General features: G+C 38.9%; 1 protein-coding gene across 1 annotated transcript in view; it reads right to left on the bottom strand.

Annotated features, from left to right (window-relative positions):
- The window catches only part of ctnna1 (catenin (cadherin-associated protein), alpha 1), an 88,206-nt gene that overhangs the window by 58,130 nt on the left and 13,405 nt on the right, over positions 1-16,671 (bottom strand). The window contains exons 5-7 of the mRNA XM_083915563.1: positions 16,040-16,159; positions 12,387-12,656; positions 6,804-7,007 (exon numbers count right to left, since the gene is read on the bottom strand). Of these exons, the coding sequence (XP_083771689.1) occupies positions 6,804-7,007; positions 12,387-12,656; positions 16,040-16,159 (594 nt within the window). The remainder of the gene's footprint in view (positions 1-6,803; positions 7,008-12,386; positions 12,657-16,039; positions 16,160-16,671) is intronic.

The following is a 16,671-nucleotide window of genomic DNA, read 5'->3' as shown; positions in this document are numbered from 1 at the left end:
ATATATATATTTATACAAAATTAAATGTGCACTGTTTAGCAGTTTATACCTCAGAAATCATTACTTAATTTGAAAAAGAAAAGAAAATAGCCTATATATTTCTTAGATTTTATCACTTTTTGTTAAAAACATTGTATTGTGAACCTCAGTATCGTGAATCGATTCCAATCATGAGTTCAGTCAGTGTATCCATACATCTCTACTGATCAGTCTCGTGAAATTGTGTTAAATAATGGCGTTTCTGGTCCAGCTGCAGTATCATTTTTCCTTCTCCGTCAGGCACCTGGCATGGTTAAAGATTGTCCAAGCAAATATGATAATAAAGCAAAAGAAAAGGCAAAGCAAATCCAGACCAGGTGCCCGCCAAAAGTGGTGTATGTACAGCCCTGCACCACACATTGCTACCTGGTCTGTGGGAAACACTGTCATACATAAGGATTTGTAAACTAAAGGTAACTATCATTTTCTTAGTAGGTTACACGAAGCTCTGAACAGGATCAGGTAGTTAATTTGTATAAAATGAGCAGCAACTATGCAGGCACTGAGGAATAAGGATAAAATTAAATTCTAAAGATTCCTACAGTATGTCTTGTTGTACCACAGGGCAATGTTAGGCACTAGAGCAACCTTGTGGGTGATTTTACATTTCACATTAAAAAAAATCAGCGAAATCAATGTGTATCCATTATCTTGTCCGATCCTGTTAAGTCAATACTAGTTAATATAACCCACACTTCCAAACACTGCATAACCAACTGCATTAACACTTGGCAAAACTCAACATGCACACAGTGAAGCTGGTAGAAACGCCACTTTAGAGAAGGAGTCTGTGTAGCATGTTTAAAAAAAACACTCTGCCCTGCCTATGTACGCTGTGTGTTCATTCTTCATTTATTTTGGCTTTAAGGGAAATGCTAAATAGCTCAGAGTTGGAGGACTGTATTAGGAAAACCAGAAAATAAATCCAGTGAAGGGAGACGCAGGGGTCCCACTGCAATAGCCAGCTCCAAATGATAATGCATCACTTCACGTTGAAGGAATGTAAATGTCAGTAGCTTAATATGTCAAAGCAACCTAGTATCACTCTTCTGTGAAAGAAAACCATGACAGATGATGGGAACTGGAGATGCATTATTAATAAAAAGTGGCAGACACAGTTACCCTCAACACGTGCCATGCCAAACTGTGATGTCAATATAGAATAAATGAGGCCATGCCAGGGCTTCATTACCACCCCCCACCTTCCCCCTTCACTGGTTGAGTAGACAACCTTATCCTAGTCTTGTTAAATTATCTTAATGTGACATTAAATAAGAAAAAAAAAACACTGCAGCCATTGTGCCCTAACAATTAGTTAGCTTTTTAAGAGAAACTTCGGACACTAGGCTGCTGATATCAGCAGTATCTGTTGATCTCTGGCCTCTGTGGCCGAGCTTACACCACAGAGCGAGCGCACCAGCATTGCATTCTGGATGAGAGGCGGCCGCCAGGAGTTTACAGATTGCCTCATTAACATTATCAGGTTCCCCCATTAGCACCGGGTTTAAATGTGAAATACTGCCAAACAGGCACTTTTGCTTTCGCTTTGATTCCAAATCCTCCAAGTTTTCAGTTTAACTGGAGGTGTGAATTACCTTAAATCACAAGACAAGCCCCCAGGGTTCTAATCTGTCAGAAACGAAGGACGGCCTTCAGAGTTTTCCGTAATTGTTAGAGACAAATCCATCAATGACTGAAAATATTCAGTTAATGCAATCTCTGCTTCTATATATTATAGAATCCCCCAAATCTCAAAGTCAGCCTTCTTTTCCCTGATAATTTAACCGAAGGATACACCCATCCCCCTAAAAATGTGCTGCATCATAGTACATTAACACACAGCTTGGACAGTTCAAAATTTGAGCTTAAAAGAACATAACAAAAATGAAGGCAATGTAAAAACAAAATTTTTTGTTAAATAAAAACATCTGACATCTTACCTTTGAAACAAAATGTAATAGTTATGTATGGTCACGTACGGTTAAGGTTGTGTATTAGACTGAAATTGAGCTTTTTGGTCATTGTACTCATTGCTTTTATTAGCCCAATCACTGTTCTTCATGGAGACATTAATTTCAGAGCAGAATCACATAATCCGCTGAATACCCTGTTTCAACAAGCCTAGAGACCTGCATATTTCTAGACGCCATTTGAGGAGATGTATTCTGAATACAAACTCCAAGCATAAAATGCCTGTTATTAGAGAAAATCACTTTAAAAATAGGAGAGAGCCGATTCTTGCACAGACGTTATTTACATTACTCAACAGATGTAGAATTCCAACACCTTTTTCAATTAATCAATCGGTCCTCTAGTCTTGTAGCTGTGTGAGCGAGAATGTGTGTGTGTGTGTGTGTGTGTGTGTGTGTGCGTGTGCATGTCCGTGTGTGTTTCTTTTCAGCTAATCATAGTTTTGCACAGCCTCAACTCTGCTGTGGTAATAAATTAATTTATAATTTTTTTCAATACATAGTTCGCAACATAGATTCTTTTTAAATGTAAAAAAATGTAGTAAAATGGAATGATTTTGGACAACCTGCCCAGGTAGATCAACTCCAAATTCCTTTCTTTGGTCATTTCTTAATGTACACAGACCTTTTGATTTTGCCGGGAGTTTTCTTCTCTGAAAGCAGCGGACTGGATACACGGAATCCCAGGTGCTGGACTCACATAGAGAGTCCTAATGAAGCTGGCCCGCTCCTGGCTCTCAGGTGTAAAGGAAAATCTACATCTCTTTGAGCGAACTGCCCTTCCCAAAAGGGAGATAGGATATTTTTTAATTCTTCTGAACTCTTTTAAAAAGGATTTATTAATGATATTGCATGCATTTTAAAGAGACTTAGTAATAAATAAAAAAAATTTATACATATATTTGTGTCCTTCTCACTGTGTAGGTGTGGCCAGGAATCTGAACACAGAATACATTGAGCAAGCTTAAACTTGTTACATTAGCTGGAGTAGACGTTGCACTGTCACACGCCTACCAGCACAAGTATATTCTCAACCTGTGGGAAACGGTGCAAAGCCCAAGTTCCAATTCTTGAAATGTCTTTCTGAATAGATCCTGAGGTAAAGATGTCCAACAGAATGTTTGTCAAAGAGTCTGAAGAAGAGGAAGAAAAATTGAGCAGGGGGGTAAACACAACGTGTAGCTGGAGGGCCAAAAGAAACAGAAGGGATGGAAGAGAAAAAGAAAATGAGTTAGGAGTCCATCCAACAGCCTCAGCTGTGAGTGGAAACCCATATGCTGTAATGGCAACATACTGTTTAATGACTTGTACTGTCACATCTACATTCTGAATAATATGTGGACAAAATTGTGGCCATCAAAACACATACAGCCAAATCAGTGTTAAGTGTGGCCCTATAGTGTGTACTCAAGGAGGCAATTTCCTTTCCTGCATGAATTACATATTTCATCGTACCCAACAGCTCTGCTTTAAAATGAGAGCACATACGTCCTCATCCAGCCAATGTGAGATTTGTTTAGTCTGCCAAGCTTGATCACAGATACAGTCAGGTTACCTGTCACACTGTCTACTATTGGTTTAAGGCGGCAAGTCAAGGCACCAGCCTTCTCACTACGCTAACTGCATGTCAGTCACAGCTCTAAGAGGCTACACCAGGCCATTAACCGCACAAGGTGGACAAAGACAAGTGATGCTTCTCATCAGTTTCCTTCATCTGGCCGAAAGAGTAGACAAATCCCTGTCATGTCCACTCATTATCACTGTGGTGATGAGATCTGTTGTAAATCTAAGTTCTTAAGTACATACAGGGCTACACAAGTGAAAGCGAGAAGTCCAGTCAAGGAGAAAACCTGTTTTGAAGCAAACCAGAGATGCTGCATGAATGGCCTGAACCCTAAAATAAACCTGCAGTGTCCTGGATGAGCAATGAGAGCCAACTGCGGCTGTGATGCCTGAGCATGGACAGGACAGTGATGAAAGGAAATGACATGTAAACTTAGTTGACATCTGACTGCTTGTCATTTTTCCTGTCAATGTCCAGTGAAAACACACACAAAATATGGTGTTGTAACTGAGCCACTATGAAACAAAACAGTCACTGACTTTGTAACAATTATCAGTTTACAAATGTTATATTCACTTTCCTTCTTAGCTGGTTTTATTCTCCGCATCCAGTTTTGGAACATGCTATTGAAGACCATTATTCTATTTCTCATGCCCAATGTATCCCATGAAATCCAATCACAAGACATCAGTACTGAGGAAGAATAAACATTTTCCATATGTCCGATTACTGCAACTGCCATTCATATTTAAGTACCACCTAGACATGCATCATATCTGCACACAGAGGTTGTGTTTTTGGTCCTGTGTGTTTGTCTGTTCCTTAGAAGAATCCCTCAAAACCTACTTAAAAGATTTCCATGACATTGCGTGGAGAGTTTGGTCAAGGGCCAAGTAGACAAAGATTACTTTTGGGTGCAGACTTGCCCACTTATTAAGCCGGCAGGCTTAGGACATTGCCCAGTTCTCTGCTAAAGTAAATAACCCAGCCATGCAGCAGAAGTGGCAGTCCTAAATTGGCCCATTTATAACCACAAAATACTGAATTTAGATAATGTAAGGTTACCTCTTGACTTAGGAAGGTTATTACTATAGGTAGTAAGTAAGTTAGTCAGGCATGCTTAAATTAGCAGCCTCCATTTAATAATCAACTGCATTGTGATGATATCTGTGCTCTAACAGAATCACTGCTGTGTTTGGATAAGAGTTAGAATTTGTACTACTTTCACACCCTGCCCGGCCAGACATCAATTACAGTCACAGGACCACTAACATTTCACTGATCAAATGGGAAATCTTTGCACGATTTTACCTCTAAAAAGGACAGCAAGAACTGCAGAAAACACATCAATCTCATATATAGTAATAAATAAAGAAAGGCACTATCCCAGCAATGACATTTCTCTGGTTGATTGACTCAGTCTGAAATCCTGCTGTTACAAGGAGTCAGTCTGACCAAGAAATGGTCACATCCGGAGCCTCATTTATAAAAATGTGCGTAGGATTCACTTCAAAGGTGGTGTACGGACAAAACATAGGACATGCATGCACATAAAATTGTTGGGATTCATAAAACAGTGTGCACGCACGTCCTACGCCGGTTTCCCTTTATAAATCACAATCAACTCTAAATGTGGTGCAGCTTTTGTGGCTTCATGTCACGCCCATAGATGCCTATAAAGAGTCAATGAAATGCCCAAAATTAATATTCATTCATACCGACATCATGACAAACGCAGAAAACAAAAAGACAACAATCAATGTGAAGTGGATGTTATTGTTGTAGAGAGGGGAAAAAAAGAAGAAAAAAAACACGTTGTTGGGTGGTCAAAGTGTGGGCATTACCAATGACAAAACGGCCATGAGTGGCAACATGTTGCAGACACAGCTAATGCATCAGAAGGTTGGATCGTTGCCAAAATGAAAAAGAGATGAATGAAAGCATTTTCATTCTCACTCAGTGCTCTTATCGCAACATGAGCGCAGTCAACAGCACCGATTATATTTGAGAAACAGGACATTGCTGCAACTTGTGCCTTTTTACTTCCCTGTTCACAGAGGTCCAAACGAACCATGAGAACACTACACGGCAGTCCGAACCGGCTCATAAGACACTTCATCTGTCCTGAAAATAAGCGAGTGAGTGTCATTACACACGCTGTGCTGGCATTCTTTTTGCATCTACCCATTTGATTTGATTGATCTAAAACGCTACAGGTGTGGGAAATAATCTAATCTAATTTTAAAAACAAACACATTGAAAACAAAAATAAAACAAACTATATCCATGCAAATAAAGACTGTATAGAACACTGTGATATATGATAAACATATTAAATCTGTTCTATCTGCCAGATAGATCGATCGATAACAGTATCAGTGTGTAAACATTATTTGTCCTGTTCGCCTGTATTGAAAGTTTAATTTTCTGCAGTGCATACATGGGCAAATATGTTGATGGTAAACAAAAAGTCCAATACTCAATCAACAGAAAAAAGTGCTTACTTGTGTTACCTGGGGTAGTTTAAACAGTATGCCTGGCATTTACAAAGTAACTATGGTGCCTATGATGTCTACTGTCAACTAGAGACACCAGACTTTTGTCTCTTTGGTTTGAAAATGAAACCTCTGACATGCAGGACTGCAGTGAAGCTTATGCTATTTGTACCAATTTGTACCCTCACCCTGAAAAAGTGATGTTGATTTCACTGACATAATAGCTTATTTGTTTAACAAAAACAGGATTTACCATCTGTGTTTCCCAGAAATGCACCAACCCCATAGAAAACTAGTTACTTTAGACAGGTCTAATCTAAAAATGCTACATGTAAATGTATCAGAGAAGCACTCAAGACAGATCCAAGGTAATCCAAGGTAGTATGCCATGTGTATGGTGAAAGGGTTAATGTGTCCCTTTCTTTCATCCTCCCATACTGTAACTATGTCAGTTAGCATTCTGTGAAACTGTCACTCTGCTCTGTCATGTGAGAACAGCAGCTCAAGTTATCACTAAAGTTAGGTATCATTCAAGCAACATGGAAAAAATGGCTCCAGCGATTTCTACACTTATTATCAAATACAAGGCATTACAAACACTGGTTATTTTCCAATAAAGGAATAATAAAGAAATGCATATATAAAATTATTTAGAGAGCTGCTGTGTTGAGGATACAGAGTTGGATAGGTGAGTGTGGCGGAAACGGGTAATAAATAAAAAGGTAAGACACTTACATTGCCCATATACTCTGACAGTAGATCTTGAAGGGCCTGGCGCACAGAATTGCATTCAGCCACTATGCGCTCCCTGCGGTCGTCACGTGTGCAAGAAGAGTCGGCCATGAGGGCAGCACCACTGATAATGCTTTCAAGGCGCTCCTCCAGGGAAGGACGGAAGCGCTCCTCGCTAAACGCCAAGGGGTCCACGATGATTTGTTTCTGTAAGGAAAGGATCAGAGGGGATATTACAGCGGGAGGAAAAAAATGCTAAAAGTCATCATAGTACACTGATCTCTCCATCTACAAGCCCGGAGAGAGAAATCTGGCAGGCAAAGAGGGCTGCTTTGACAGACTGACAGGATGGCTGGAAAATCTGCAGGGAAAATATTTTACTCTGTCTCATTTGTCCAGAGGCCGAAACACAATAACTTGGTCTACAGTTCCACTGGAGGTGATATAATGTACCGTTAATGATGACCAGGAAATAAAGGTACGGTCACTTTTGCCTTCAATTCAATGTGATGTCACCAGTCCAGTGTGAGCAATAAAGAAATATAAAGGACTTAAGTAGTAAGAGTTGAATGTTTGTCATCAAGCACTCAAAAGTTAACACAAAGAAACCAGTTAGAGATTTGTTTTAAAAGAAAAGAAATGAGCTACTATACAAATATGCTTACTCTTAAATTTATTCTAAGTTAAACTAAATTTTAAAAAGTTATAGGAATAACAATATAAACATAATTGTTTTTGAATACAGCACAATATTGAAAATAAGAAAAAAACAACAACTGTGCTCTATTCACCTGAAATAATTCATAACCAAGGTCCTTATTTATCCAAATGATGAATAAGGCATAAAATAGGAGACCAACATTTCTGAATTCAAATTCTGTGGTCAGAAAAGCATGAGACACACACACACACACACACACACACACACACACACACACACACACACACACACACACACACACACACACACACACACACACACACACACACACACACACACACACACACACACACACACACACACACACACACACACACACACACACACACACACACACACACACACACACACACACACACACACACACACACACACACACACACACACACACACACACACACACACACACACACACACACACACACACACACACACACACACACACACACACACACACACACACTTATCCAAAAACTTTCAGTCAGTCACAAAGTAAAAAAGTTAGCACTGATGAGGAACCTTTTTTTCTACATCTATATCCAGGTGAGGCCTGCTTACTCTGCTGATAATCAGTGTTTTTTATGTATTTATGAATACAGCTTCAAAAGGCACGTTCTCAGTGTCATGACTAGAGAAAATAAGTCACAAAATTGAACCAGTTATTCTGACCTGATGTATGAATCAAAAAGAAGGCAGTAGTACCATGTCTACAAGATCTTTTTCTTACCCTTTTTGTGAAACGATTCCGATTTTTATAGCCTTTGCTACCTTTCTTTTGAATCACAAAAGTGCTATAGTAAACCACTGTCCTCTCTTTTATATCTGCAGGGGGAGAGAGAACACTTAAATGTCTGATTTCACAGGGGCAAGCCTGCTGAGGGAGGCAACTAGTTGACATGCTAGAGAGGCACTGCAGAGGGTTAAGGTATCACCTTGATGCTAGTGGCAGCTAAAGAAAGCAAGCCAATTCCCCCAATAACAAACAAACTCTGCAGATGCCTTACTGCTACAAAATGTTAAACAATTCATCTGTTAGATATGTGCTTTATTAGGAAACCCGCCCTCTATTACAGCGCCCTCAAGCCCCCTCCATTCCATCTCATCTGACCTCCCCTGCTTGCGTGTCATATCACCATGGAAACAGGAACACGAGAGACACAGAGGAGGAAACAGCAAGAGAGAGAATTGGGGGGGGGGGGGGGCTGGGTGTTTGACTCATTTGCTGATTTTGCCTTTCACTTGAAATTGGACATCAGAGAGGAGCTAGTTAGTCCAGTCATTTTATGAAAAAAGGTTGAACAAATTGCAACAGAAGCATACTCAGATCTTGTAGCCTCAATATGCCCTGAGTAAGGGAAAAAAAACCTGACGAATCCCAATAGGGGAAAGTTTTGAAAAAGACCCAAATACACCCTATGTATTCGCCTATTCATTAATTTCCTCACATTAATAGGGAAAAAAATAACCTTCAGATATCACCACGGAAATAACTGAGATGACTACATCAAGACAAACAAAATATGTATTCCAAGTTTTTTTGACATTGTTAACATGGGCAAATAGGGCATGAACTAATTATGTATGCTCTAATTTTCATAAATACCACAACGGATCTAAACACTGAGTATAGCCAGGTGAAAATGTCTTGTTGAATCTTGTTGACATAACAGTAAAAGATCTTACTGCCCAGTTCAGACCAAAGATTTGCAGCGCAATAAAAATGTTTTAGAACGTCACAGGTGAAAGTTGCAGCGTTGTGAACTGATCCGTCTCGTTGCGAATCTAGCAGGCTGATGTTGTCTCCTGTGATTAAGCTTGTCAAATCGCATGGGGCTGGTTTTAGAACGTAACAGGCCACCTGTTTCGACAGCCAATCAACCAATCGGAGGCCCAATGAGCGTGAGAGAGAGAGAGACAGAGAGATGTATCCTGCACAAGATACAAAATTAAAAATTATAAAAATATCCCCCGGATGTAACGTTAAGCTAAGCGAATGTTTATTTTATGACAATGAACTTGTTTCACCATCAGATTTGCACCAGGCAGTCAGGAGTAAAGCTAACTGTTTTACTGTCCGATGTGGTTGCACACATGTGTATGCAAACGCAACGTTCACACTAGTAACATTAACTTCACCATGATATGCTGTGCATACTTCATACTTGTATCATGGGATTCTATTAGAACGTGTTTATAATATAAGTGGCACTTATCTACCTATGTATGTATAGTTACAAAACACAAACATAAGCAGCTCATTTAAAGGGCCCAGTTTTTGAATGTTTTAATACTTTCATAGTACTTATAGATCACCAAGACCTGCTTTATAATAATACGTACTTTTTACAATATGGGAACTTTAAGCATTATGTTGCCATTTTGCCCAGGTCGCTCTTGGAAAGAGTGAATGAATGAATTTTACATCTAGTTACATAAACATGCGTGACCAGATGTCTCGCCATATCAATATGTAAGATGATAAACAGCAACAGAGTGACAGATAAAACAGGAACTATACCGCCGTGAGTACAGTAGGCTACACCGCGGCTAACAAGCACTATGCTAAGACACCTGCAGCACCACCACAGCTCTTTACTAAAATACCCCCTGTAAAGAAAATATTGAAATTTTAAAATAGTGTTAAAATCCTGTCGCGTCTGGTTCTCGTTGACTTATTCTTAATGTACGGTATATTATTTTTATTATTGTACTGTCATGACAGTGATGGTGCTGTCGGTTTTCCTTCTATCTTCTAATCTTCAAAAGAGCACAATTAAAAATCTGATACTGAATTTGAAACCGCACACTGTAATTTCTGCATCTATTGTTGAGTTACGGTGTGTGCCACTGAAATTTCTGGTTATGCTCCTAAAATTTCTGGTTGCACCCCTAGAATTTTCAGTTGGGGGCCGCAGTGCTCCTAGTGAAAAAAGTTGGTCTGGAGCCCTGGTATCTCAAGAGATCTCCTGGTTAAATAAAGGTTAACTGTAAAAATATGTAATGTAAAACACTAAGAGGCAAGAATAAAATGAAAAAAAAAAAAGTTTAAATCCATGTAGTAACCTGCATACATTTAAACTGTCCAATATATTTTGTGATTGCATATGTGCTACTTCAGGAGCAGCATAGATCCTATCAAAGGAGTCATGTTGTCAATGTCCACAGAGGAATTAGACCTGCAAGTGCAAATTACATCTGTGAAACTTGGCCACCTGTTATTTGCTTGAGATCATAAAATTAGGTAATTATTATAGAAATCTACCTACTACAAAGGGTGCGTCTTCTCTTGTCTATATGAAACATGTCACGTAGGATTAACACATCAAGTTACACACTGCTACTTGTTAAACACGCAATCGTTGATCAACACAAGATGAGTGATGCGTCAAGCGAAAGAGACGCACAATGGAAGCTTGCACAATGGGGATCTGTTATATATCTTTGGGAGCTGTCTGAATATTAACAAATCTCCGGTAGATAAAAAGGTGTCTTGCAAGTCTGATGGAAGTCAGAGGAAGAGAAAAAAAACAATTTAATTATCTTTGCATTTATCACCCCAGGAAGTATTAAGATGATTAGCGCTATGTTTTATCCAGCTGCTAGCTTGATGTTGTTTCATGTCAATATTATGATGACTAGTATGTCATGTTTCATATACCTTTTTAGTTCTACATTCTTAGTAATTTTAAGTTATCTTCCATTGAATATAGTCTTTAAAAAAATAAAAAATGCAGTTTCAATAACAGCTATATGAACAACTAAAGCGCAAGAAGAATACAGAAATACAATTCAATGAATTTAAACTAGGGACTGGACAGGGACTGGACTGGACACCTTAATGCCGATTAATTAATTACAGAACAAATAACGCGACAAAAACATAACGCAATTTATTTTTGCACTCAGTGCGGAACGTTGCTCATTGCATGAGTTCCCGCTCAGCCCGTAATACTGACGCACAGGATGCAACACGAGAGAACTGAAACCGATGAGAAGCGAGATGAGCTGTTGCTGGGTTCAGTGTGCGGACAATTGAGTTCTAAAAAACGAGCGAGTGGAAACATGGACAAGAGCACGGCTGTGTAAAAATTGTGCAAGAAAGAATTCACCTCCCACCGGAGCTCATCAGCCTCCGCTCCACCCCAATGCCAAACATGTTGCAGATAACGTTAGCACAGACAACCCTCCTAGGAGGGACTGTCATTAGTTGATGGATCATTTTTGTTTCTGTGTTTTTGAAAACATGGGAGAAAAAGGACTCCATGTTAAACTGTTTATTTCATGCCAAGGAAATTATTCTAAATATTTTTGCAATGTTAGGTTTCCACTTTTCTTGAATATACCATACTAAGAACTGTTTTTTTTTTTTTTATAATATATTAACTCATATCAAAATCCATTTAAATTGAAAAATGTTGCTACTTGTGTCAAATATTGATATGCTATTAATTAATTACAGAGGCCTCTAATTAATTAGATACATTTTTTTAATCGTGTCCCACCACTAATTTAAACAAAACATAATGTTTAAATCTAGTTCATCTGAGTCAACTGTGGATTTTAGGGACACGGACATAGAAGGTAAACACTGGATGACACTGACTTTTAGAGATATAATGGTTTTAAGCAAGAATATATGAAGGACTAGACAGCAACATGGAAAGTGTTTTAGTAGATAACGGTTCCTGTACTATATGTCAAAATTAAAGTAAACTTTTGTTTGCAACATAAGGACTGTGCCTTGCATGTTCTAACCTCTTCCCCAAAGGAAGATTTTAAGCTACTTTTTCAGTCTGCCGTGTTGACTCGAATATATTCACGTGGAAAAGCAAATGCGTTGTGACTAAGCCACTCATTTGACTTACATCAAAATTGTTGAGGGCATAGGCAAGCTCTCCGCCCCCTGCTGGCTGGCTGAGTGCTGAGTCCTCAGTGGCAGTGGCCTGAGCGGCGTTGGAGATGCCGGAGACTGCATGCTGCAGCTGCTTGTAGATCAGGTCACGGTTAGCCTTGTAGGCTGCCACGTCAGGGTGCTGGAGGCAGGCACGAGAAGCGGTGTACAGCATGGGGATGTTCCTCTGTAGCACCCCGCGAGCAGCAGCCATTTGGTCCTTGTGGTGGACGTCCTTTAGCTCCTAGCAGAATGAGATGAATAGGAAAGTATAAAAGGATGAAAAAAAAAGGGTTGGACGGGAGGATGGAATACTTACAGGGGGCTGGGTGGTAATGTACTTCGATTCAAAATGGGCCTGTCATGCCCTTATGGAGACACTAAGTGTGACAGAGTTTGTTCTGGATGACCCAGATTTATTTCTGTCCCCTGCGGTAACACAACACAGTCATAATCAGGCCATTATAATATGCCTTTGCAAATTAATGCATTGCTATTCAGACCTCAGCATTATATTACAGATACATCTTCATAGAAAAGAGGAGAGGAGATAGTGATCGCTGGCATAGATTTATGGCATAAAAAACAGCTTGCATACACAAAATGAAAGCATTCCCTCCAATTTGGAATACTCCCAGGGCCCTTTTCACCACAATTGCTTGATACAAGCTTTAAGAAAAAAACACTTTTTAGGCCCCATTACTTTGTGCATTCACTTTGGTTAAACATATTTTGCTATCCATAAAAAGTGCAATTACAAGTAAAAAGCAATTTCCATACAAGATAATCAGAGATCATTTTGGCAAGCATTTCAAGGTGATATGGAGAACAGGAATTGTCTCATCTTGGGGTGGATTTTGAAGTTAGAGATACTATTTAAGTGCTTTTGAAGCATGATGTTTGTACTCATCAGGGCTTCAACTTTTTTTAACTTGAAATTTCATCCTTCAATCATTTTTTCAGTGTGATTTGACAAATGAAAAAAACATTAAAATATTCATTATCTAACTTCTCTGAGTAAGTGCCTGGATCAAGTTCCTATAGTGGCAGAAATTATCATAATAAATTCTATGACAAAGTTGTTTTATACGATTGCTGGTGCATGTGTTTTAGGTCAGAGTATGACCAAGAAGAGGCTGTGCAATAAACAATCAAACAATCATCAATCAACTTACTCTTTTTTACTTGCAAACAAGGTTCAAGTTATAATAGTTTTGATGGTTTATAAATGTGCACACCACATAGAAATGGCAAAAGGTTATAAACTTTATAATTTAAGTTTATGATGTTTGTGGTAGTATTGTGTAAAAAAAAGTAGGCAGGCGGTAAGTTTGTGTATCCATGGCAAAATGTCACGCCGTAGGAGTCATGATAGGGTTCACACAGCCTTACAAAGAATACATGTATTTATATATGTAGATTGATGCATGTAATGCATATAACCAAGTTCCAGCTATACACCGTTTGCAACATTTGCTGAAGTTAGCGCAACAAGCGTATTGCTGAGAGAGTCACACTATGATGAGATTAAATGAAATGCCCGAGCTGTAATAAGACAAAGACTGTGAATCACTGTTGCTCCACCAAACATATCCTTATGGATTTGGGTTAATTTACGCTGTAACAAACTCACACTAAAGCGTGAATCCTAAATAATAGGTATGAACGGAACTGTGACTTCTGTGTACAGTTACACCCCTATAAAATATATACACTATGTCCTTTGCTTTTAGTTTGATTAAAATCTTGACAAATAATGGTGAACAGTATATGTATTAAGTAGGGGTGACCCTGAATAGTTGATTATTCGATCCGAGGAGCCCGATTCGACTGCCAAGCTCACAGTCGAAACGTCACAACCTGTGGTTATGAAACAATGGATTATTCCATTCTGGCTCTGGGGGGTGCCGAATGTCTGATTTTACATATAGATGCTTGGTTTCTTCCAATAAACCATGATAAATAGCCTATTTTGGGTATAAATATAAGCCTATTAATGAATAAATAAATAAATAAATAAATAAATAAATACTGTTGCTATCCAGGATCGCGCGGCACCGTCAGAGCACATCTTGGCTGGGCTTTAAATCTATCTGGGCACCAGAAATACAACAGTCTGCTGCTGTTTAATCATCAGCATAATTTCATTTGAATATTTGCCCATTTGTTGTTTTATAGACGTTTAATCCGACACAGTGTTGTGAAAGTGAAACTACAGTTCTAAATATACCGTCAGCTATTGTCAAAGAAAGATACAAACAAAACACATTCATGTTCTAACGATAAATTGTTTTAATAAGATCAGAAATCACATCACTCAGTGACCCTCTGCCTGACACGCATGACTGCACAGCGCTGGACTCACGTGCACCTGCCGCTGTCTGCTTCATGTCCATGGCTCGCCACCCCGGATCAGAAGGTTTTTCATGAGCAAATAAAAAACTGATACGACGATTAGTCGACCATAGGCAAAACGGGACAAATCAGATTCGGCTATGGAATTTTTTTAGTCGGGGACACCCCTAGTATTTAGGTTGTCAAAAGTATAGATACTTTAATACTTTTCAATGCAACATGGACCAGATATAATATCCACAGTCGATTGTATCGAATGTATTGAAATGTGTGTGTGGCGCACTCCAGGGCTACTTGCGTGTGTGCATGTGTTTGTAGCAGAGCTTTTTCTGAAGTGGCTCCTTATTTAGCTTTTTATGAAATGTTACTGTTTTGCAGGAACATATTTTCCAGCTTGTTCCACACATTCATTGCATGTTTAACAGTTTAAGTGTGGACGGATAGCTTTCGGATGCTGTCTTACTGTTAGGACGAGGAAGATGTGTTCTAAAAATAGATTTCCCTCTTTGAGGAACCGATCCCACCTCAAGTAATTCATGCGATTATTCGTGCCCTTCCCTATACCGAAACCATAACAAAAGCAGAGCTACAGGTAGACTTTCAACCCAAAGCTACACATATGAAACAACAGGGCGTTCAGTTACTTTTTCTGTAACAGGAATTTGAGCAGGATGTTAATAAGAAAAAGGAAAGAAAAAATGTGTCCTAGGACCTTTTTTCTGCTGTGGTATTTAAAGCGGTTTTATTTTTTACTAGTATTGTATCAAAGTTTAAAATTCTTGTATTGTGTATATATAAACACTATTCACTAAGCTTTCTTCATTTCCAGTAATTAGCAGATGAGAGCATATCCTGGATCTGCACCAAGAACCTTATAAAGTTGTTTAATCTGGAAAATGCATCATGATTCGCACCACAGCGGAGAAAAACGATGAGCCATTTCTCATCACAAGGAAATGGGTTTCGTCACATTTAGAGTCAAGCCTTTATGCTCTTTTCTTGCACTCTCGGCCCACTTCACTGCAATTGGTAATAAGAAGATTGTTCATGGTAACTGCATCTAATTAGCCAGCTGAAGCATGAGGCACTCTTCTTCTCCCATTGTTTTACTTACCATTTGCTATGTGGGTTGGAAAGCACATTTTGTTAGGAGTGACAACACCACTAACACCCATTCAGGTATCCGATAACCTCCAAACCCAATTAAATACACCAGACTTCTCTACTCCCATGATCTGACCTTGTCTCTGTTTTTTGTTAATTGTACATTACCTGCTGTCTTTTTGCGGCCATGATGTTCAGCTTGTCCACCTCTGGTTTCAAGGCCTTATACTGGATCCCAAGGTCCTGCTCAGTTCCCGCATTACGCACTTTCACAAGATTTTCCTCCACCTGAGCCAGGAAGGTGGGGAAAATTAAACAATACTTAGAAAAAACTTCAGTTAGCACACAAACATACTGAATGATCACTTCAATTAGTTTGGACAATATTAACCTATAACTTGTAAATTATAACTCATGTTTGCAATGTTTTATTATGTACAGGTGTGAGCTGGGGCTTAACACAAAGATTCCAAAGAGCAATTTTCAACATTGCAATAAAATCTAGCCAATCACTCGAGCTGTGGTTTTAATTTGCTGTAGCTTTTCATCTTAAGTTTCAAGAAGTTAAATGTTCCAGCCAGCTGAAATTATATCAATTTGGAATGAAAAGATCCATTTGGGGGGGTAATAGGCTTTTTCCAGAGAAATTCAAAAATGTAGTTTTAATATGGGCCTGTTACTGAAAATTAATTTATTAAACAGGAGTTATTGACAAAGAAAGGAAACAATGATTCAAACATCCCTCTTCTTCATTCCAAAACAAGCTGAGACATTTGGGTTAATGGTTTGTAATGTATGAT

This window comes from Echiichthys vipera (genome assembly GCF_963691815.1).
Source record: "Echiichthys vipera genome assembly, chromosome: 6".
In the NCBI taxonomy this organism is placed as follows: domain Eukaryota; kingdom Metazoa; phylum Chordata; class Actinopteri; order Perciformes; family Trachinidae; genus Echiichthys; species Echiichthys vipera.
The sequence above is the reverse complement of the archived record's forward strand: the minus strand, read 5'-3'. Positions and strand labels throughout refer to the sequence as shown.